The 24,716-nt window shown below is 46.6% G+C and overlaps 1 protein-coding gene and 1 non-coding gene across 5 annotated transcripts in view; both read right to left on the bottom strand.

Moving 5' to 3' along the window:
- Positions 1–6,625: 6,625 nt before the first annotated feature.
- Positions 6,626–6,734, bottom strand: LOC114805973. The gene has a single exon (XR_003754104.1). It is a non-coding gene; the product is annotated as a U6 spliceosomal RNA (small nuclear RNA).
- A 252-nt stretch (positions 6,735–6,986) lies between these two features.
- The window catches only part of SIAH3 (siah E3 ubiquitin protein ligase family member 3), a 42,864-nt gene continuing 25,134 nt past the window's right edge, over positions 6,987–24,716 (bottom strand). For all 4 annotated transcript variants that reach the window (XM_007668643.3, XM_007668645.3, XM_029048417.2 and 1 more), the window contains one exon: positions 6,987–8,678. In XM_007668643.3, the coding sequence (XP_007666833.2) occupies positions 8,049–8,678 (630 nt within the window). In that variant the 3' untranslated portion in view covers positions 6,987–8,048. The remainder of the gene's footprint in view (positions 8,679–24,716) is intronic.

The raw sequence follows: 24,716 nt of genomic DNA, 5'->3' as shown, positions 1-24,716 counted from the left end.
TGCAAGCTCTTTGTGGCAGGGAACGTGTCTAACAGCTCTATTGTATTGTACTCTCCCAAGCGTTCAGTACAGCGCTTTGTACACAGAAAGTGCTCAAGAGATACCACTGATGGATTGATTCTCTAAGACTAGAAGCAACTGTTGCTACGTGTCTATTACTCTTCCAGTAGTAGAAGAGTAATGCTACTCTTATTTGGCAATTCTGCCAAAGCTAGCTGTTTGCGCTTCAAGAATTCTAACCCCATTTCCCTACTCCCAGAGGCCACCGGACGTACCGCTTCTTTCCCGTCTTTGAAAGCTTCGGACGAATCAATTCCAATTTTATCCTTTACAGCTGAGCATTCATCGGCCGGCAAGGGAGAGGGGTGAGCACAATATCAGTTCTGGGCGTCGGCATTCAGAAAATGACATTGGATGCATGCAACTAAATGAGGGTTATTAGCTGCATTCGCAGAAGCCATGTTCCGCTTCCTTGCAATCAATCATATCTTGCAAATTCCAGGTATTTCCTCGAATTCTATCAGGATTTGGCCTTTCTTGTCTTTAGTGGAATATATTATTTTGGAATTTATGTTTAATGAAGACCAAAAAATATGTAGCACAAATTATTCTATTTTAGGTAATGAGAGAACACAAATACCCTCCTAACATTAGCAAATTAAATTTATTTTCTATTTTGACTATTTTCTCTGTAATAATAATAACTGTGGTATGTGTTGAGTGTTTGCTATGTGCCAAGCACTATATTAAGCACCAGGGTTAATACGAGATAATCGGGTTGGACACAGTCCCTATCCCACACAGGGCTTGCAGTTTAAGGATTGGGAACAGGTACTTAAACTTGGTTTTACTGATGAGAAGACTGAAGCACAAAGTCAAGTGAATTGTCCAAGGTCACACAGCAGGCCAGTGATGGAGCTGGGATTAACACCCAGTACTCTGGATTCACAGTCTCATCCTCTTTCCCCTGGGCCATGCTGCTTCTCTCTTTTGCTCTTCTGTGGATTTGTATGTGGCTGGTGTGGCTTCCTTGGACTGAACTCTCCAGGGCCCTTAGGAAAGTGATGTACAAGAGCTCAGGACGGGCCTGCGGGAAGTGTTCCCTCTGACCCACTTCCTAGCTGCCGGACATCTATGGATATCTATGCTGTGTTTTGAGAGATTAGCATCCCTGTAAATTCATGTGGACCATCCCACTTATTGAACATCCATTTTCACCATGGGCCGATGGTACTGCCACTGAGCAGTCATTTTATGGGTGGCCATTTATGTTTTTGACCTGAGAAGGACCATTCCTTTCTCTTTTTTTCCATTTCCCCAATGGTTTACCACAACAGAACCAAGCTGACATTAGTATAATAAGCTCTGGGACAGACTGAGTTTTCTAATTTGGTGTCTTTTCCCCTAATAAGATTTTCATTGATTCAATAAATTGCTCAACTAGCTGTAATGCACATAGTCTTTCTGAATCCCATCGAGGGGATTAAGCGCCTTCAAACCAGATGCCCTGGGCACATTTTTATCAAGATGTTGGGCATTTTTTCATGGTTCCCATCAGGACAACAGGTTTTGGACCAAATAAAAGAGATGGGAGGGGAGAAAGATCAGCAGTGTAAGAAAAACCATCCTCTAAGACCCAGCCACCCCATCTTGTTGACTGAAGGTGTTTTCCTTCCTGTGGGCAATGTTGAAGCGTGTCTGTAAAATCCACATCCTTTACAGGCATCTGTAGCCACCCGCATTACCTTATCACTACCAGAAAATAGGACGGCTCACCTCCAGATGGTGAGGAGAGAAGAGGATAGCTGTGAACGTAAGGTTGAAATTACTTGTCAAGTTTGATCAATTTAGAGAAAACCCAAATCCCTTTTGAAAAGGCACCTTTGATTTTTGAAGACTAGTAAGGATGTCCTTATAGCTCCATTGTTTGGCTAACTTGTACACAGATGCCGTGTGTTTGCTAAATGAAAGACACATTTGCATCTAAATGATCTATAAATAATTTTATTCTGCCCCAGACAGCGTAATAAACATTTTTTTCCTATTTAGACTTATGAGATGTGTGTGCGTGTGTGTGTGTGTATGTTATATTTTCCTCCTTATTGCTTTGTATATGTTATTATTTGACAAGGCACTGGGGATGGAGTACATGAATCCATTAAAGATAACCAATCTCCATTATGACCCAAGACTCAGGGAAGGCAGGCAGACAAATCTTTCATAATGTGTCGATCCTTGGTCTTCAGTTCTCCAGGAATAAGAACAACTAAAAAAAGCCCCCAAAACAAAGAGAACCAGCATGGATCCAGAACTCATCACCCTTCTGATCCCGGCGGATGCTGCAGTGATTTCTTTTCGTGCTCCAGTAATGTTGCGATGCGTTAATTACCATCTGCAGGCGGTTTTTTATGATAGCATTAAATACCTGATTCCTTCCACCTCGAATGGGTATTTATAGCGCACAAGTGGGTGTGAGAACCGTGATCTATGTTCTGTTTTAAACTTTATGGTCCCTAGCTGCAAAGTCCTGCTAGCAGGTACCGGGATCTCATTTAAACCTCTGTTCTCATGAGCCTGATGGGATAGGTTTCCATTTTTAAGGCAAGAAGAAGAGGCTTTATGGATGGCTATTGAAAGAGTCCAGTTTCCATTTGCAACTCTGTCGTGTCCATTCCCTTCCCACCCATGGTATTCCTAAGATTTGTCTTTTTACTTCCCTGGCCTCCTCGGTGGAGTGGTGGGGAGGAAGGGAGAAGGGAGTGGAATTCGAAGAAGACATTCAGAGCCTCACATTATTTTCCCTTTTATTTGTGAAGACCTCTAAGTATTCTTGAAGGGGAATGAGACCTCTCAGAAGTTAATCAGCTATTTCTAAAGCTCACAAAAATGGTACCGGCCCTAGTGTGGACCTTGGAGAGACCTAGGAATGCTGACTGCCCCAGCCCTGTTCATAGGAGGAATAGTTGCGAGTTTGTGTGAGCTGTGGCGCTGAGCTCAGCCGTGCCTCTGTGATGGGTGGTCAACTGAGAAATGGCTCCTGGTGGGAAGGGGGTTGAAGGGGAGATCGGAGGATGATCTGGCTCACCTAAATTTGTTTTTTAAAAATAATGGTATTTGTTGAGTTCATACTGTGTGTCAAGCACTATTCTAAGTGCTGGGGTAAATGCAAGTTAATCAGATGATGGGGCTCACAGTCATGTAGAAGGGAGGACAGTTATTGAATCCCCATTTTACGGTGGAGGAAACTGAGGCACAGAGAATCGAAGTGACTTGAACAATGTCACACAGTAGGCAAGTGGCAGAGCCACTCGTTTTGGGCAGGAATGTGTCTGTTATACTCTTATATTGTTCTCTCCCAAGCATGTAGTACAGTGCTCTACATACAGTAAGAGATCGATAAAAATGACTGACTGACTGACAGGGCTGGAAGAGGACTTGGAAAGGCACAAGGCCTGGCAACGGGGACTTGTGCCATAGCCTCAGGAGAGATTTGATCGAGGAAGGATCTGACAGTGTATCTGAGGAGATCTAGATATGACTTGTCAGTCACATCAGCCAGGGCTTTGGCATTCGAGGCTCTACTCCTGTCTCCCAGGGATTTTTGGAATTGCTCCCATCAATATCACACTCAGGATTTAATCATTATAATAATCGTGACATTTATGAAGTACTTATTAAATGCCAAGCTCTGGGGAAGACAAGATGTGAGACGGGACATGGTCCCTATCCCTCATGAGGGTCACAATCTTATTTCCATTGTACAGTTGAGGAAGCTGAGGCCCAGAGCGGTGAAGTGACTTACTCCAGGTCTCACAACAGGCCAGAGGCAGAGCTGGGACTCAAATCGGAGTCTCCTGACTCCCAGGCCTGGGGTCTTTCCACTAGCCCATGAGATTCTCTAGGTATCCCCCAACAATACTCCCCAGGGGGGTTCTCCAGGGGTCTCCATCGTGGTGGCTTTGGCTGGGGAGGGAATCTCAGCACAAATAGTCAGGGCTGTCTCTCTTGATCACTCAGCCTGCCATCACCCTGGCCTGCCCTGACAGGAGAAAAGAGTCTCTCTAATGCCTGGGGACAGGGGAGCACTTACTTAATTACTTCTCTGCCTGGCCTTTCTTTGGCTAAATTGAAGCTTCTGGCCTCTGCCTCCCTGTCAGACTCCCGCCACGCACCGTCACTCTCTCCCTCAACATCAGGGGTGGAAGGAGAAATGTTTTGGGCTCAGCAGGTCCAGGGATTTAAATGTCATCATCCTAGCGCCTAGCACTTAGTAGAACCCTCTGTAGGTGGAAGGCGTAAGCGCATGGCGACTAAAGAGCTCACCCAGCCTGTGGTGCGGCCCCTGTCTCGGCCTCACCTTCGCCCTCAGGCCCTGCAGCCTGGGGGCGGCTTGCCTTATCGCCACTGCCACCGTCCGTGCCCTTGGGGCCTGGCACCTAGGCTGCTATTGCCCCACGCTCCCCTGGCAGGCATCGAAGCAGCAAGAGGCCCAGAGTAGTCCCCTGGATCCTGCCCGGGCCCAGAGCCGGGCACGGCTGGCCGCGGGAGCAGACGGTGCCCCTGACGGGTTGCAGCCTTGGCCCGCGCAGCCCCGCGGATGATGGGGGATCCCTACCCTGTGGCCGGACCGCCGCCCCCTCCTTTGGGGGTTCACTTCTGAGCCAGCGGGAAGCCAAGGAAACAGTGGTACCCCGTGGCAGGGGCCGGGCAAGGAGGGAGGCATCACGTTTCCCGACAACTCCAGAACGCCATTCTGGGACCCGTCGTGTTACTGGAACCGGCCTTATCAGCGGCCTGCTTCCAACCATCCCAGAGCCCAGACTTGCTCCTGAACCATTTCCACCTGCCTGTGTCTGAGCTAAGGAGGGCCCCATGGGTGACATGGCAGGCCGAGGGGAACTGGAGAGGCCTCTGGACCACCCGGGGATTGATTCTGTCAGGGGAATCTGGAGGTACACGGGAGATGGAATTTCAGTCAGACTCGGTCCACACGCACCCAGACCCCATGTCTTATGCTGGTGCCTTAAAGTCTAAGGGATAATGAGGGTTGGGAGATGGAAATGGTGTTTGGGGCCAGCCTTCCCTGGCCCTGCCGTGCAGCGGAAAGGCTCGGGGAGGAGAGTGGCAGGAAAAGCAAACTATCTCGTGTGGATTCACTTGAATCACTAAGGGCCATTTGAGTCACTTTCCATCAGGCTTCCCCGGGCACAGGAAGCAGCTTCAGGGAATAAGGAAGCAAAAAGAAGAGATTGAAGTTAAAATGAATTGACAGGCAATAGGATTAGAACTCCTGCTCAATTCTGATCTTACGAGTAACTAACAGTGGCCTGAAATTAAAGAATTAAACCGTGAAGGCCTTCTTGACATCTGATCTGATAGCTGCTGAAGTCTACTCCAGGGCTGTTCTGCTGTCAGTCAGGAGATGGGAGAAGAATAAGATAAGACAAATCAGGTCTGGGGAGTGTCTTCCGCACCCAGATAGCTGGGTGGGAGAAAGAGCTTTGGTGTTAAGGAACTTGGTTTCTTATCCCTATGGTTAGCTAGTTAAGGTCGTATGTGCTTACTCTATGCAAGCATCGATCAATGTCGTATTTATTGAGCACTTAGTGTATGCAGAGTTGCTAGACACATTCCCTGCCCTCCGTGAGGTTACAGGCTAGAAGGGTCTAGTGTGGTGCTAAGGACGGGGATAGATGCAAGATAATCAGGTCAAACATAATCCCTGTTCCACATGGGCCTCACAGTCTGAGGAGGAGGAAGAATAGGTATTCATTCTCCATTTGGCATATGAGGAAACAGAGGTAAAGAGAGGTTAAGCAATTTATCCAAATCACCCAGCAGGCCAGGGGCCAAAGTCTCCTGACTGTGGGTCCCATTTTCATTCTAGTAAGCCTCACTGTCACCTGACATTGAAATAAGTGTTATCGGGATGTGGGGGCTATTTAATGTCTGTTCTACCCCTAGATTGTAAACTCTTTTTGGGATCATGTCAGTTTACTCTATTTACTCTCCCAAGCACTTAGTTTACACTTAGTAAACACTCAGTAAATAGCACTGTTTGAATGATTGATTGACCCGATAAGAGCTAAGAGTGGCCAACAGAATCGGGGGTCCAGAGACCAATTAATGGAATGAGGGATTCAGGGAGTGTTTATGCATCTCATAGCAGTGACAGTGAGGTTTGCATACAAGAAACTGCAAGGACACGGTTGCCTTCAGACTGCTTTGGGAGGGAATTAGAGAAGCAGGGTGGCCTAATGGAAAGAGCACAGGTCTGGAAATCAGAGGACTTGGGTTTTAATTCTGCCTCCGCCGCTTACCCGCTGTGTGATCTTGGACAAGTCACTTAACTTCTCTGTGCCTCAGTTTCCACATCGATCAATCAGTTATACTTATTAAGTGCTTATTGTGTGAAAAGCACTGTACTAAGTGCTTGGGATAGTACAAAACAACAGAGTTGGTAGACATGCTCCATGCCCACAATGAACTTACAGTCCAGAGCTAGAGACAGATATTAATATACCTAAATTTATGGTAGGTACAAAAATACTGTGGGGTTGAAGGGAGTGAATAATAAAGTGCAACAATGACACAGACGGGAGTGGGAGAAGAGGAAATTGGGGCTAAAAATATGAAAAGCTTCACGACTTTGTGTGTCACACTTGTGCAGGGACCATGCTAATCTTCTCTGGGTCGTTCCAATTTTAATACATGTGCTGCCTCAGTTTCCTCACCTGTAAAATGGGATTAACACTGACAGCCCAATGTGGGATAGGGACTGTGTCTAATCCAATTATCTTGTATCTACCCCAGAGCTTACTTAGTACAGTGTCTGGCACATAGTAAGCACTTAACAAATACCATAAAAAACAAACAAAAAAAACAGAACTAGAAGAGTTCCCCGGGTCCAGTAAGTAGAGAGATTAATTCTCTTGAATTGAAGGTTCCAAAATGCCATTCTCTGGCAATAATACAGTACACGGATATCAAAGGGGCATTTGCCCTTTTATAAAAACATAAGTTTATTTCAAACTCTAGACTGTTTATCTTCACTCCAAGGACATTTCCACACCATTTAGGTAGAGTCTGTGGCCCTGGGCATTGCACCAAAGTGGTAGGATTATGGTTTTCGGGGCTTTTTTTTTGAAAAGTCAGATCTTGATTCCACATTGATGTCATTGAGTCCAAACCTTTTTATTTTTTTTCTGATACGTTTACAGCTTCCACATTATCTTTTAATTTGCATATGACGGGTCTTCTCAGGATCTGGATTCCTGTGAGTTCGGTGCTTCAGACAGTTTCAAGATAGTTCAATCAGCTTATCAGGGTGAAGTCTTGTTGAGCTGGGTGATGGAACAAATTCTGCAGAATATCACTCCGGGAAAGCCTACAACCCACCGTTCTGGTCCTTGCCACCTTCTCACCTTCAACTTCCTTGCAGAGCTGGTCCTCTCAATGTTCCTTTGCACCCTGCCACCCCAGATCCGGGCATCAAGGGATTTCAATAAACGGTTCAAGTATCGAACCCTCTCTGGGCTAGTGTAGGTGGCAGAAGGAGGCACAGAGGAGACAAGCAGCAGAGACAGGATCAGAACCCAGGTCTTCTGACTCCCAAGCCTCGGCTCTTTACTTTAGGACATTGTTGTTCTTTCCTGGGATTTCTTCCCTACCTGTTGAAGCCAGGAGCCTGAGGTTCAGCCCATCACAAAGTAGACAAGAAGAGTAAGGAAGGAATGAGCTCACCGGGCTTTGAAAGTCGCTCTGCCCCTCGTTCCGGCCAGAGAAACTTTAGTCCCATAGGCTTTGTGGCTTTCTGCTCTACCGTTTTGGATGCAAAGAACAATCTAACCGTATACATATCTTTAAAACGCTTCATAAAATTGTATCGACAAAACAGGGAACACGTGACACCGAGACTTTAAATCACAGGCTGTTTTACATAATACAGTGCCCACGCAGGGCGAGTACTAAATACCCCAAAAGACCTGAGACCCATCGAAAGAAGTCCGAGCCCCGTCGCTCAACGGCCCAGCCGAGGGCTCGCGTCGCTACATCTCGGCTTCGGCGGCGTGGACCCGGCTGGCGGTCACCGCGATCCCGATGGCCAGGCTGCCGTTGTCGGAGAAGAGCTGGACCAGGGAAGTGTTGAGGACCAGACAGTCGCCGTCCTTGATGACCGAGTCCACGCATTCCAGGACGGACCGCGGCGTGGCCTCCCACTTGAGGCGCCTCTTGTTCCTGCTGAGCTCCAGCCGGTAGGTGAAGCGGTCGGCTTGCGTGGGGGTCCCGATCAGCACCATGGTGACGAAGAACTGGGGGTGGCCCTCGTGTCTCTCCTGCTTCCTGAGCACCAGCAAAAAATGGTGGCCCAGGCAAGAGTGCATGATGATCCAGTCGGCCGGAGCCGGGAGGTGCGTGTCCGTGGCCAGAAACACGATCTCCGCGCCCTGGAGGATGTTGACCCTGTGGTTCTGCCGCAGGTGGGGGACCACCACCTCCAAGTGGCCCTCCCACTGGCAGGAGAAGAGGGGGCACGGAGTCAGCGGGGGGCCACCTGGCCGCGTGGGCTCTTGGCGGCGGAGGCTGGGGTGGTGGCGACGGTGGTGGTGGTGGTGATGAGGATGGAAGCCATCTTGATCCGGGGAGTCTTGGGCGACGGGGCGTCTGGCGGGTACAGGCTGCAGGGAGAAGAGAAGAGGATTAGGGTCCAGGATAGCCACAGGAAACCCTCGGAGACGCCCCCCAACCGCCGGCCCCCAAACCACCGGACCGCCTCCACGCTGCCTCCCTGGGATCCGGCAATTGCTCTTCTCTGTGCTGTCCTGGAGCCTCCAACCCCACCTGCCTCATCTTGGTGGGAGAGGGAACTTGGCCCCAGCAGGTGGCTCCCACAATGTCTCAGGAAGGCCATGAGCGAGGTGGGAGCAGTCACTGTGGAATCTGGACTCTGAGCAGTAACAGAAGAAATGGTGCTAGTAATAGTAGTAGGAATAGTAATCAATCAATCGATGGTATTTATGGTGTGCTTACCTTGCCCAGAGCACCGGACTAAGCACTTGGGAGAGTACAATACAATTGAGTTGGTAGACACAATCTCTGCCCACAAGGAGATTAGAGTTCACGGAGGGAGATGGACATTAAAACAGATTATGGCCAGGGGGAATAAAGTATATTACATTAGTAGGGTGGGGCTGGGTGGGAATCAAAGTCATTAAAGGATCAAAATGTTTAATAGCAATACTGGTAGCAATAGTTATTAAGAATTTACTAGGTGCAAAGCACGGAACTAAGCACAGGGAAAGAAAATACCATAAGTAATAAGTCCACAGATGGGCAACAGACATGGTCTCTGATCCCCAGGGGACTCACAGTCTAAGAATGAGGAGAAGGAAGGAGAGGTTTGTTTTACAGGCTCATGAGGCAAGAAACGTTGAGAGTGAAATTCTGCTCCTCTGGCTACAGTATTCTATTGATTTTTATTTTCATTTTGTACATTTGCCCCAATATTTATGTTGTTTTCATGTTTTATTGCTTCTTCGCGCCTTATGTGTCTTAGATTGGGAAGCCCTGAGGGCCAGGAACCGTGCCTAATTTCCACTTATGGGTTCTGAATTCAGTACAGCGCTCAGTTGCATAGGACAGTGCTCTGCATACAGTTAGCATTCAATAAATACTCTTGATTGACTGCTCTGCACCTCTTCTTCAGATGCCATCGAATGATTTCCAACTCAGCGACTCCACGGACACACTCTCTCTTCAGAACTTCCCATATGCTCTGTACATGGTAAGTGCTAAATAAGTCCTACTGCTGATAAGCCTAATGATAAGCACAGTGCCTTGCAGAAAGTAAATGCTTATCAAGAAGCAATGTGGCCTAGTGGAAAGATCATGGGCCTGGGAGTCAGAGGACCTGGGATCTATTTCCGGCTCCACCATTTACCTGCTGTGTAAACTTGGGCAACTCACTTGGTTGCTCTGTTCCTCAGTTCCCTCAACTGCACAGTGGAGACTCAATACCTGTTTTTCTTCCTACTTAGACTTTAGTCCCATTTGGGACCTGATTGTCTTGTATCTATGTGCTCAGCACATAGTAAGCACTTAACAAATACCACTGTTATTATTATCAAATCCCAGTATTTTTCAGTACAGATAGTCACCCTCCCCTGGACTGATGTACAGGACAGAGGAAAATAACCCAGGAGCATGTCCTCAAGCATGTAGCCAAGAGAAAAAACCCAGCACAAGGACCACGAATCCCAGTTCGTGCTGGCGGGTTTGACATCAAGAGGCTCTCCTATGCTGTGAATATTCAGTGGGGAAAGATCTGCATTTTAAACACCAACAAACCTGAAGAGGGCTTTGGGCAGTTATGAATCCGAGAACTTTAGTAGTAGAAAATGTACTATTTATGGGTTTCTGACTCTTTAATGAGATAGTCTCCAGTAACTACAGCCAATTTCCCCTACTCAAATAACAGTTTTGGAACGGTCATCATTTCTGAAGAAAAATCCATTTCCTTAGTTTCTGACATCCCCAATATTTTCCTGGGTGAGCCAGATGCAGGAAGAACTTTTTGCAAAATCAGACTAGTGGCAGCTCATTCTTCAAGGGCTCAAGGGGGCTTCGCTATACACCTGGAAACACAATGAGCTCTGCCCTCATAATGACTGTATTCCATCTCAAGCTTGGGGCTACCGTTCCTTCTGCAGCACCCCAAGAGATACAGCTTACTGAGTAAACTTCTGTGGCCTGGTGGAAAGAGCACGGGCTCAAGAGTCAGAGGACCTGGGTTCTAAACCTGTCCCTGCCACTTGTCTGCTGTGTGACCTTGGGCCAATCAGTTCACTTCTCTGTGCCTCAGTCACCTCATCTGCGAAATGGGGATTAAGATTGTGAGTCCTGTGTGGGACATGGATTGGGTCCAACCAGATTAGCTTTTATCTACTTCAGGGCAGTGTATGGTGCTTGGCACATAGTAAGTGCTTAACAAATACCACATTATCATTATTATGGGGAAGAAAGACTAAAATGGTTTAGTATAGTGTTGTGAGTGCTGAGCCCTGGGGTTGTTAGAAGGTAATCAAATTGGACAAGGTCCCTGTCCCACATGGTGCTGTAGTGGAGGCTGGAGGATGAACGAGGACTTAACAGACTCTAGTATCAAGAGTATAGGATGTGTTTGCGAGTACAAGTAATGAGAAGCAGAATGGCCCAGTGGAAAGAGGGGTGGGTGGTCAGAGAACCTGGGTTCTAATTCCAGCTCTACCGCTTGCCTGATGTGTGACCTTGGGCAAGTCAATTAACTTCTTTGTGCCTCAGTTTCCTCATACATAAAATGGGTCTGAAATGTCTATTCTCCCCTACGCTTACATAGTGAGCCCCACGTGGAAAAGGAACTGTGCCTGACCTATCTTGTAGCTATCACTGTGCTTGGCACAAGGTAAGCACTTAACAAATACCATTACTGTTCTCAAATATTTAAGATCAGCAGTAGCTGCGTCCACATCCTTCCCACAGACAATTTTTCCACCACCGCACCTCTAAGGATTCATTTTGTGAATTGGAAAATGTGGGCATCTCCAAACCCTTTGGTGCATGACGATAATAGACAATCATTTTAATAGAAAGTAGGCTAGGCATTCATGCGATTTCTCCTGAAATTTAATCTGTGGGCTTCTGATCCATTTACATTTAATTCGTTGCCAGGATGCTTAGTCTCTCCAGAATGAGGTGGAAAGGAGTCCTGGTGATTTAGTCCTTTATCTGCTGGAATTCAAGGAAGAGAGGCTCTTTTTGGGGTTGAAGCTCAGGACTGGTTCTATTCTATCACTCCCTGGTCTCCTAGCCCTTTTCCCCAGGGAAAGGGCAACTCAGGCTCCCTCTTTGGTTTCATTTCTCCTCCTGGCTCTTTGTCCTGTTTTTCAGGTCCACATCTCCCCTCCCCTTTCCGCCCCCACCACGTTGGGTATATACCTTATCTCCGATCTGCTCGTGGCCCTGACCCCCAACATCACTGCACACTACCTCGTGTGCAGACCAGTTCCCCGCTTTATTTGTTCAGCGCTTACTACGTTCTGGGCACCGTACCAAGCGCTGGGGTAGACAGGAGATAATCAGGTCAGCCCCAGTCCCTGTCCCACGTGGGGTTCATGGTGTCTGGAGGGCTTCAGCCCCCTAGCCCAGGGTCCAGTTTCTTGGCAGCTGCTAGCCTGGCCTAGCTGGGCCTCCCCTGAGATCCCAGACCAAAGCCAATGCTGGGCTTCTTGAGGTTGTTCCTGGATCCCGGGGCGCTCAGGAGCCCATATCTACATCCTGCTGGCCATACCCCTCGTCCCCAGGTCTGGACTCTGGGGCCCTCAGGAACCCATACCTGCATGCTGCGGGGGGCACCTCCAGCTCCAGCCCCGCTGCTCTAAAGCCACCTCCCTGATTTCCCACACCTCTGGTCCTCCCTCCTCCAGCTGCCTCTGACTTGCCTGTTGCCATTGAGACCGGGGGTGGCTTCCGGAAGAGAGAACCCAGGGGGTGGGTTGGGGGTGGCAGGAGAGGACAGCCTATTTATCCCAGCCCCTAGCACAGTGTTTAGTACAGGCCTTTACTACTACTGCACCGGATCTAAGAACAACACTGGATAAAATGAATGTACTTTAATGAGAAGGGGACGCTGGGCCAGCAATACAATCAAGCCAGAACCAGTCAGTACCAACTCTAAAAAAAAAACCTACTTCCTCCTTCTTGAGAGCTACAGTGATGTGCCTTATCAGCATGACCTAGTGGACAGAGCACAGGCCTGGGAGTCAGAAGAACCTGGGTTCTAATCCTGATACGTTATAGTTGGTAGGCAGGATCCCTGCTCTCAAGGCACATGTAATCTAGCGGAGGAGACGGACATTAATATAAATTACAGGTTCGGGAAGCAACTGAGTATAAAGAGATGTACGAAAGCACCTAACTGCAGGTGAGAGCACCTAACTGATTAGGTGGTATGGACTCAAGCACCTGGGTGACAGAAAGGAAAAAGAGGTGGGGAGATGAGAAGAGTCAAGGAAGGCTTTCTGAAGGAGATGTCATTTTAGTAGGGTTTGGTATCCCTCATGGTGAAAATAATCCACTGCAACAGGTAACAGCAAACCCTTCCAATCCAGTCCAAACCCAGTCCAGAAGATGTATTTTTCATGTTATCTGTCAAGCTCTTACTAAGTGCCAGGCCCTGTATTAATGCTGAGGTAGATAGAACTAATCAGGTTGGACATAGTCCAAGTCTCACCCTGGGGCTCACAATCTAAGTAGGAGGGAGTAGGATCAAATCCCCATTTTACAGGCAAAGAAACTGAGGCCAAGAAAAGTTAAGTGACTAACTTAAAGTCACCCAGCCGGCAAGTGGCAGAACCAGGATTAGAACCCAGGCTCTTTCCATTAGACCATGCTGCTTCCTCTCCATCTCTACTCACGTTTCTTTTGTCTCTCTTTTTCCACTGGGTCTAGGGGGCTGTTCAGTAAGAATGCAGCTGAGTCTAATCGAGACCAAACAGAATGGCTATGCAAATTATAAACTAATCAAGACTCAGGCTTTCTCTACACATGGACTAGTAAAACGAAAAACACATTCAATTCTACAATTCACCCTGCTCCCTCCTCCGATGAAGGATATGGATAATTTAAGCCACCTCTGGGTAACCTTTACGTGCCTGTGAATGGGAGAAGGCATGTTTTAATCTCCAAAATGCTAATAGTTTCATATGCTGAATCTTATTCTTTCCATCTAATCCAGTGGCTTTGTAATTACTTTCCCTCACTGAACTGTTAATGCAATATTAGTGATTAGACTAATTCAACCTAATGAACTCTTCCTGTCTGCTAAACCCCCACCGTCGGTCAGCGGATGCCACCCTACAATCCGTTTTATCTAACTTCCCTTTTGGAAGACAGATCTTAAATTAACATTGGGAATAAACATTCAAAATTAGACTCCAAAAGCACCAGTTTTATAGACTGCGTATAAGTCTCTCGCAGAGATTACCAGCATCGGTGGGGCCATTTCCACTGACAATGTAATTGAATTTAAAAATGCATTCCCTAATTTGATAAGCTCCACGAGCAGAGTGTGTAATGGCCAATCATCTCTCTGGAGCCCAGGAAAAACTCATCTGAGGGTAGACATTGAGGGAAACTCTCTCTGGCTGCCTTCCTTTTCATTGTCAGTCATTAGGGCTCCGATTTACAGGATTATACTTCTGTAACAGACACCTCCTCCCCCAGAACTTCACCATCTCAGCTTCATTTCTTCTGGAGGAGGATTCTTGTAACAAACTCTTAAGTGATCGGGCCTGATGCTCATTTTTTCGGTTTAGGTTTTTCTCTGCCGATTTCCTATCCATTGGGGAGAATGTGCTGTTGGGCCATATCAAATAGCTTTTACTGAGCACTCACTGTGTGCAGAGGACTGTATTAAGTGGTTGGTGATCTCCTCCTGTCATTTGGTGTTGAGCATGGCTTTCAGTTCAGGGGGAAGCACCGCAAAGTCTAAAGCTGCATTCGTAGATTTTACAAAAGGTTCAGACATCATCGACAGGCCTGGACTCTGGAAAAACTAAGCAAATTTAGCAGAAGTCCATCAAAATTCTAAGGCTATTGTGAATAGGGCAATGAAGTTACATAGATCATTTGAATTTTGTTTGTGAGGTGTTTGTGTGCATGCACGAAAGTGACAGTTTTTCATTTTGAGAGTGAGAGCATTAGGGGGATGGGGATCGAGACAGGGAAGGTGACAGGCTTCAAAGAATAAGACCTCCATTTTAGGTCTTTTCAGTTCCAACGGGAAACTCTAAGGTATTGTCAGAGATTTGGGATGAGGCATTCGGGAAGTCCAGGGCACAGAGTTAAGGGGTCCAATGCCCCCACTGCCTCTGTAAAGTGTGTGCGGTTGAATGACTGTATGTGTTTGTGTCTGTGAGGGCCCTTTGACCAACACAGTCTTGAAGCGGTCACCCACTTTGCGCCTCAGAATAGGGGAGATTCAAGCTCATCCTTGTGACTGTGCTCCTCCAAGTATGGCTTTTTTCCACAGACTTCTACCAAAGTCTCCCTCTCCTTAGACCGAGTTCCTCCCTTCGCTTTTACGGCTGCCAGATTTGGCTCCTTCGAATGTGCGCTTATCTCTGCCGACCCAGGGGGCCTCGTGGAGACTCGCAAACCAGTCTCCTTGGAAGCCGGCTGACCTTTATGTTTTATTTCTGTTATTAACCCACCCGCTGGGTGATTCCAATAGAGGTTCTGGAGGCCTTCCCACTATTGATTGAAAATGGATACGAGGGCTCCATTGAGGAAATGAAAAGTGGCCCCCCTTTTCCCTCCCACCTCCTGTCACAGCTCCATTTGTCAAGAGGCCACAACTCCAGACAATAGGGGAGATGTGGACAATCTGCATGAGCCTCAGTTGATAGTAATTAGATAGGGCATAGATAATTCAAAGGCTTAGGCCCAAGCGAATTCCTGAGGTGTTAAAATATGGCTCACAAACCAATGGAAGCCATGTGGCCTGGCAGAAAGGGCATAGACCGGGCCTCTAATCCCAGTTCTGCCACTTGTTTTCTCTGTGACTTTGGGCATGTCACAACTTTTCTGCACCTCAGTCCCTTCATTTGCACAAAGGGGATTCAATACCGGTTCTCCCTCCTACTTAGAATGTGAGCTCATGTGGAACCTGAGTAGCTTGTATCTACACCAGCATTTAGTACAGTGCCTGGCACATAGTAAGTATTTAAATACCATTATTATTATTAGTGCATGATGGCAATTCAGGGGTTGTTGAGTCGTCATCACTAAAGAGCAATACTTTGCAGGTGGACCCTTTCCCTAAAGAACTCAAATCCAGTTTTAAGCAGTCTCCCATCGGCGTGGCTTAGTGGCAAGAGCACAGGCTTGGGAGTCAAAAGTCATGGGTTCTATTCCCGGCTCTGCCAACTATCAGCTGTGTGACTTTGGGCAAGTCACTTCACTTCTCTGTGCCTCAGTTACCTCATCTGTTAAATGGGGATTTAGACTGAGCCCCACATAGGACAACCTGATAACCTCAGTGTAGTTGTAGTTGTATCTACCTCAGTGCTTAGAACAGTCCTTGGCACATGGTAAGTGCTTATTATTATTATTATTATTATTATCATCATCAATCTTCCCAAACCAAGGAGAAAACTACAAAATAGCAGTGCTTGATGACTGCCTTGGTATACTGGTGATTAAGATAATATGCTTGCTACCAATGTTACCTGCAAATAGGATATTTGTGGAAAGTGGTGCTGCTGGGGAGAATCTCTCTGTTTTGGTGGCTATCTAGGGGGAAGGGAGGGCAGGCAATGGGGAGGGGGGAGCGAGAGGGAGCAGGGAGGAAAGTGATCGGACAATATTTGTTGACCACACTGGTGGGGAGGAAGCAGACAACACTTTTTCACTGGAAAGCGATTTTATTGTTCGAAACTTGAAGGTTCTTTTTCTCAGCAAAGCTGAGAGAACCAGTGGCTACCTTCCCATGTATGATTTATGAGAACAATCAGCAGCGGGTACAGTGAATTAATCAATCTCACTGCTTCATCCTGGTCCAGTCAACATGACTTCTTAAGCCCCGGGATGCTTTGAAGCAGGGAGGGGGCCTGATTTCCAGGAATTTTATGTTCCAGCTGGGACTATGACCCAGCCAGGAAGGTTTCAATTCAGCTGAAGAAAAATATCAGATGAGGAAAGGGGCTTGCCCAAGGTCACACAGCCGGCAAGTGGCAGAGGCAGGATTAGAACCTATACCTCTTGACTCCCAGTCCTCTGCTCTTCCTGTAGGCCATGCTGCTAATTCTTTTCTCTGGAATATATTCTCCTTTTCCTCAGCTTTTCCATCCTACTGAAGCCCCAAGTCTAATCCCGTGCTCCTACACAAAGGCCCTTTTCACAGGTTTAGTGTGGGAGCTGGGAGCCTGGGATGAGTAGAGAGAACACGGAGAACGCTGGGAAGCAGCATGGTCTAGTGAATAGAGCACAGTCCTGGGAGTCAGAAGATCCTGGGTTCTAATCCCTGCTCCACCACTTGCCTCTATGTGACCATGGGTAAGTCACAGAACTTCTTTGTGCCTCAGGTACCTCATCTGTAGTATGGGGATTAAGACTGTGAACCCCAAGTGGGACTTAGACTGAGTTCAACCTGATTAACTTGTATCTACCCTAGCAATTAGTAAAGTGCCTGGCACATAGTAAGAGCTTAACAGATACAAAAAAAAAATTGACTCCAAGAGAACCATCAGCGCTCTAATCCAGAGAGCTAAGAATTTCTCACAGGGCTCAATGAGTTCCCCAAATGCTCCCAAAATCTCTTTGTGGGGATAGGAGCAGCCAGGATGGCCGTTTCATGGACTAGTTTAAGGGACACAGATGAAGGTTTGAGTGTTGCCAAAGCAGAGAATTTTTACTAAAAAAAAATAGTAACTGTTGTAAAAGAATAAAGAAGTGTTTGTAAATTCTATTTTCCTCACTAGAAGTACAAACATATAAAGGAAAGCAAAATGACCTCCCCATCCCTCCTTTCCGCTCCAAAGGCTTTGATGATGCCTGACAGAGTCCTGGAATTCCAATTGGAAATATTCTCTTGGAGACTGCTTTCTGTTCTCATTAATTTGGATTGCAGCAGCCATTACATCCTAAACAATTAATCCCCAAATGCCAATTTCTCACTAGAATTACTCTGGACTCAACCGCCAGTTTTCTTAATAGAGAGGCCACAGCAATTATTTTTGGCTTTTGTAACTAAACCTGCTGGGTCTGGCAGTTTACAAGGCTTTCATCATCACTGAGTTAACATTTAGCCGTGTCCGGGGTAAGGGGAAGAACGGGCCGATCCGCTTGGCTGTGAAATCCTCCACTTCGACGGGCTCTCGGGCGTCACCCGGACTAATCTGAGCTCTGAAATCCTGGTGGAACAAAGGTACCCAGAAAAAACTATGCGGCCTCAGTAAACAGGCCACTGCTTTAGATTCGTATTGTACTCTCCCTAGCCCTTAGGACAGTGTTCTGCACACAGTAGGTGCTTAATAAAAAACACTGATTGATCAAGACCACAGGGTGGCAATCCTGAGTAACAGAAAGACACTGCCAAACCACGTTTCTGGTGGTTGACGGAGCTGGGGGGTGGCTATAGACGAGGTCACAGAGTCTTAAGTCAATATGTTTGGAGGAACAAAATGGTGACTAAAGCAGTCCTTCAACTTAGTTCTCAAACTAAATTATTTTGTAAATCACTTCATGCTGCTCGACTTTAAAAATAATGATGATGGTATTTGTTAAGCGCTTACTATGTGCCAAGCACTGTTCTAGGCACTGAAGCCCCTTGAGGGCAGGGACTGTGTCTTGTAAATCTACTGAACTATCCCAAGTGCTTAGTATATTGGTCCTTACCCAGGAGGTGCTCAACAAATGCTATCGATCCATCTGTTGGTAGGCGGTAACATGGATATGCTGGAGATTGCCTCTCAGTTTTACACAGGAGGGTCTTGGCAGGTGGAGATGGATCCCAGTGGGGGAATTTGGGGAGCTCATCTTTTCCGGGCTTAAGTTCCTTTGGGTGGCGGGGGGGATCATATCTACTAACTCTATTGTGCTTTCCCAAGGGATATATATATGTGGTATTTGTTGAACACTTACTATATGCCAGGCTCTGTATGTGCTGGGGTAGATACAAGCTAATTAGGTTGGACACAAACCATGTCCCACACAGGGCTCACAGTCTTAATCCCCATTTTTTAGATGAGGTAATTGAGGCCCAGAGAAGTGAAGCAACTTGCCCAAGGTCACACAGCAGACTTGTGGCATAGTCAGGATTGGAACCGAGGTCCTTCTGACTTCCAGGTCTGTGTTCTATCCACTAATGGAGTCATGCTCCAATCGGGGAGTGCCACTCTGCTTAAAACCAAGTCCAATCTTGAACAGATTCCAGTTACACACATTTCCAGAAAGAAAAAGCAATCCTTCTCCTTCTTCAATGGCTGAAAAATATCATGACGTTAAAGGTGATTCTAGGACTTGCGCTAAGTTTTGGACTTGAGATGAAGGATTAGCTTTTGGTTTTAGCCAAAGACTTAGGGTGGAGAGCTGGAGTTTAAGAATAAGTATCAGTGGAGTTTACTAATGGACATTAGAAAATGTTTCTTGGTAATTAATCTTTAAGAGTTGTCTTTTGATGATACACTATTCTACCCTCCAAATGGATAGAGACTGCCTATTGTTTCTGCTTGGAAAAGTTGTGATTCCATCCCAGTAATGTTTATCTCCAGTCCAAGCGAGGACAGTCTTCAAAATCATAATAGTAGCAGCAGCATTTACTGAGCACTCCCTTCTTATTCTTAACAATCGTAATAATTGTTATAATAATAATAAAAAAGCATCATTACCAAACCAATGAAAAAATCTTTCAGATGGAGTCTCCTTCGTGATTTGGCTTGCCATGACCCAGTCTCTCTTATATAATCCTTAAACTACCAGAAAGGATCACCAGCCTGACAGGTCCTTTATGAAGAGTGAACATTGTGGCAGCCAAAATCTAGAGAGTGGCTGGCTCTTGGGGTCTGAGGCAGTTTCTCAGAAGGGAATCTCCCGTGATGCACTAGGAGTCGTTAATGAATTTTCCAAGGGAAAAGCTGTTTCTCCGTCTTTTTGTGGTGATTTATCCCCCATATGGCTTTTAGCTGCAGGCCAATTTTTTAAACTCGTCTGAAGTCAATGAAAATGCCTTCCTTCCTTTCTCCGGTCCTCGACCTGGTCCCTAGGGGTTGGAACAATCCATGGATACAGAGTAGTGCCTCATAACAATGGACTTTGCTGTTGGCCTGGAGTAAGCAACAGCCGTCACTTTTCCTGACCAGTTTTCAGACTGAATTTAAGAAAAAATGCTTGAAGTTTCTTGGATAGAATCAGCAAGACATCATTTCTCCCTTAAGGCTGCTGCCATCCATCAATCAATGGTGTTTGAGTGCTGTATGCAGAGCACTGTACTAAGCGCTTGGGAGATTACAATACAACAGAATTAGTACACGTTTCCTGCCCATAATGAGCTTAGTTGAGAGGCTTTCCTTTTGGGCAAACTGAGGAAAAGGCTCGGGAAGATCTGGCTACCTGGAGTATATTTTCCTTAGCGATATCACCTCCGTTTTTGGATGGGCCAATTCCTTTTCATTCAATTGATTTCATTTCTACTTGGAGTTGAAAAAAATAGATTGCCGCAATGTAGTGTGAATACTAATTAGATGCAAGATTTCAAAGGCTAATGGTAGTTATAGAAAATAGGTGTCCTGCGGATAAGACTAAAAATGAACGACAAATTCCTCTTCAGATGGTTTTCCCTGTGGATTCAAAAAGTGATACTCCCCCCGCCCCCAACCCGACACTCCCCCATTCCCAAATCCTCCTGTTTTTCCTGTACCACATGGGTATGGTCTTAAGTCAGGGCACAACCAGTCGCCTTCCAGTTCCACTGGGGATAGAAGAAGAAACAAACTATGCAAGAGGGATTTGAGTTAGAGATTTAATTTCAGTTAGAGAAGATCCTTCCTTGAAGGTCATTAGAGATTCAGGGTGGTGTAAATTCAAGGAGATAATGATAATGATCACAGTATTTGTTCAACATTTACTACTACTTTAAACAATAGGAACATCATTATTATTATTATTATTATTATTATTAGGAACGTTGGTATTTGTTAAGCAGTTACTATGTGCCAACCCCCCAATAAGCCCTGGAGAATATACAGGATAATTAGGTCAGGCACAGTTCCTGCCCCATATGGAGCTCCCAGTTTAATGGCATGACAGAATAGACATTTAGTCCCCATTTTACAGATGAAGAAATGGGCAGAGAGACATAGAAGGAGCACCACTCTTTGCAACCTTGGCCCTGGCCGGAGGTTTGGCAGCTCCCTGTCTGGTTCAGGGAGAAAACAAATGCATTTTGCTCCCCATGAGCAGCAGCCTTCTGAATTTAGGCCACAGTTTATGATTGGGTAGCATTTAGGTTGAGGAAATTAAAGGAGAGGACCAGGTCACTCAGCTGTCACTAATGCATAGGCCACATCAGCACTTGAGAATTTTTGGGATAGTTCAGGAAAGAAACTATGGCAGCAAAACACTCCTTTACCTGAATCACCCAGATCACCTTAACCAAAGTTGATTTTTGCCCCCGAGCCACATCTCCTAAAATGAGGCAACTGCCTGCTTATAAAGCTAACTATTAAGAAAGATTTGCATTACAGAACTCTTCTATGACTGATGCCATCTGCCCCCACAAATGCCCACATGCACCCGCAATCATTGTCTCTTCTGACCCTGCCTTCCGCTGCGTCCAGACAGACCGGCCCTGCCAGAAGAATGTCCCCTAATTCCCTGAGTCCTAGCCAAAATGTGGATTGAAAACACACTATCACAGAACCAAATTCATCCAGATCATTTGCTAGCAGAGATTAGACAGTGAGTCCTATGTTGGACCAGGCCTGGGTCTGACCTAATTATCTTGAATCTAGCCCAGCACCAGGCACATATTGGACCCTTAAATATCACAGTTTTTATTAGAAACATTGTTGAGAAGAACTCTGACCAGGGATGCAGGCATTAGAAAGTTGAGAGGAGGAGGGGCCGGAGAGCGCCCGGTAGAAGGAGTGGTGGGAGGACTTTGGGAGAGGTCTTAGTACAGTGTTTGGCACAGGGTAAGGCCTTAACACATACTACTATTACTATTGTTATTAGAAGAGGCAAGAGAGACACCTCGCCCACCCCACCTCCACCCCCCCACCCCCTCGACCCTGGTGGGGAGAAGACTGACTGCCCAGCTCATAATCCCCTGCTATTCCCTGAATCACCCTCAGGCTCCTTTCTCACCCTTCTGCTGCTCCTTCTGGGACCAGAAGGGTGACTGCAGAGAGTCAATAAATCCATCAATCAATGGTATTTATTGTATGCTTGGGAGACTAAAACAGAGTTGGCAGAAATGTTCCTTGCCAACAAGGAGAAGCAGTGTGGCTTAGTAGAGAACAGACCTGGGAGTCAGAAGGAGCTGGGTCCTAATTCCAGTTTTGCCACTTGTCTGCTATGTGACTTTGGTCAATTCACTTAACTCTGCCTCAGTTACCTCATTTATAAAGTGGGGATTAAGACTGTGACCCTCATGTGGGACATAACTGTGTTCAATCTAATTAGCTTGTATGTACTCCAGTGCTTAGTACAGTGCCTGGTATATTTACTGAATGTCAACCAATCATTTATTAAGCATTATGTGCAGAGCACTGTACTAAGCACCTGGGAGAGCACAATACAACAGAATTAACAGGCATGTTCCTTGACCACAATGAGTTTACACTTGAGGGGGGAGACAGGCATTAATATGAATAAATAAGTAATCTATAATATATAATTGAAAGATATGTCCAAAGTGTTGTGTATTTGTTAAACACTTACGGTGTGCCCAGCACTGTACTAAGTGCTGGGGTAGATATGTGATAATTGGGATGGTCACAGTCCCTGTCCTACATGGGCCTCACAGTCTAATCCCCATTTTACAGATGAAGAAAGTGAGGCACGAAAAAGTTGAGTCACTTGCCCAAGGTCACACAGTAGACATGTGGTGGAGGCAGGATTAAAACCCGGGTCCTCTGACTCCCGGGACTGTGCTCTTTCTACTAGGACACACTTCCCCTTCTTCTGTCTTTTTTGAAGTGAAGATATTTGCTTGTTTCAAGCAATGCCCAGTAGGTAAGCACAGTTTGATCATTTGTAGTTTGTAGCTCTGTTAAAAGCAAAGCCCTTGCTGTTCCATGTACTCTGGGCTAAGCCTCTGTGGGGGGGTGGGGGGGAGGGCAGGGAGGCGGAGTGTATGTGTGCATGTGTGTGTGCTCATGCGCACACATGCAAACTCAAGGTTAATGGGTTACCATAGAGAACTCTGGGGATTAGCTGAAGAGGCATCACTAGACTGGCTCCTCCAGGGAGAGCTGGCGAACCATGCTCTAACCTGCCTTTGATGCGGGGAACGGATTCCCAGGAATCATTAGAGCTGCTCTGGCAGAGGGACAGAGGCATCACCCCTAAGAGGCTCACCTGCTCGCCCTAAAGCTGCCCTGTGCTTTACCACCTGGAGCCTGTTAAATGCTGAGCCTACACGGAGCCGCTTCAACCTGGCCTTCAGCCAACCTCTCCTGGCTGCCGGGATCTGGGGCCGGGCCTCGGTGCCAAAGGAGGAGATTAGAAGGGAAAGCAGAGTGGAAGCATTCTGAAGTGCCAGGGAGGGTGGACTGAGACAAAGTGACAGTTCCCTAGATGACTACTGTGGTACTTATTAAGCCAATTTACCAATTTCTACCAAGTACTGGGGAAGAGAAGCAGCATGGCTCTAATAGATAGAGCATGGGTCTGGGAATCTGAAGGACCTGAATTCTAATTCCATCTCCACCACTTGTCTGCTGTGCAGTCTTGGGCAAGTCACTTCACATCTCTGTGCCTCAGTTACCTCATCTGTAAAATGGGGATTAAGACTGGGAGCCCCATATGGAACATGGACTGTGTCCAGCTGATTAGCGTGGGTCTACCCTAGTGCTCAGTACAGTGTCTGGCACATGGCAGACACTTTAACAAATACCATTTCAAACAACAACAAAAAAGACAATCAGATAAAGTTCCTGGCCCAAATGGGGCTCATCATCTAAGAGGACTAAGGGTAAGGGAGAAAAAGTATTGAATCTCTATTTTACCGATGAAGAATCCGAGGTACAGAGCAGTTGTGACTTTCCTAAGGACACCCAGCAGACAAGTCAGAGCCAGAATTAGGGAATCCAGGTCTTCTGACTCCCAGCCCTGTGCACTTTCCACTAGGCAATGCTGCCTCTTTTAGAGAGAGTGGAGAAGACCATTTGGAGTTCACCAAAGCAGACCCCTGGGGCAGCAACGGGGCAATGGGTACGAGGAGCCAGGAAAGGTTTGGGCATTTTTTGATAAGAAACACCTGGAAGGCTGGGAAGCAAGTCAGGCAAGAGCTGACTTGGGATCAGGAGCAGACTCGGCTGCCCTTTGCCTGCTTTTTTCCCCCATTCTCCATACCTCTCTGAAAATGGAGATGTTTAGGAGAGTGAGTGGAGGCAAGAGTGATGGGCTCTTTTCACTGGGTCCTGGGCCTGGATATGAGCTCCAGAATCTGCCCAGGAAGGAGAGAACAAGTAAGCCAGGAATATACTTTTGCTTCCAAGCGGCCAGGACCTGGTTTACTGATTCATTCCATGTCCAGGGGGCATGTGAAAACTCCCACAGAACCTGCAGTCCCCCTAGCCAGAATAACGTACATAATTACCCTAAGCAATCCTCCTAAGTTAGGACAGATCGACCAAGTATAATTGTCCAGTCAGAATTCCTGCTAAAACCAGAGAGCTTTTGCTTGATTTCAAAAGGGAAGGCGGCAGCTTGTGCCTCTGCTTGAAGGAATTCTAGGTTACCAAGTAATGGATCTAATAAGATTGAGAATAGAGGTGACTTACAGAAGAATGATAAGTACACGATTTTCTCTGCTCAGCAAGGGAATTTGGATTTGCCTCCAGTCCTAATATGCCGTTAGCATTCTCAAGAAAGCTTCAGAAAGGGCAGGACACAAAATGCTCCTTGAAAGAAATTCACAGACTTCCCAATCTTATTTGAGCCTGCATCTGATTCAG

Source organism: Ornithorhynchus anatinus, chromosome 20 (genome assembly GCF_004115215.2).
Source record: "Ornithorhynchus anatinus isolate Pmale09 chromosome 20, mOrnAna1.pri.v4, whole genome shotgun sequence".
Lineage (NCBI taxonomy): Eukaryota > Metazoa > Chordata > Mammalia > Monotremata > Ornithorhynchidae > Ornithorhynchus > Ornithorhynchus anatinus.
The sequence above is the reverse complement of the archived record's forward strand: the minus strand, read 5'-3'. Positions and strand labels throughout refer to the sequence as shown.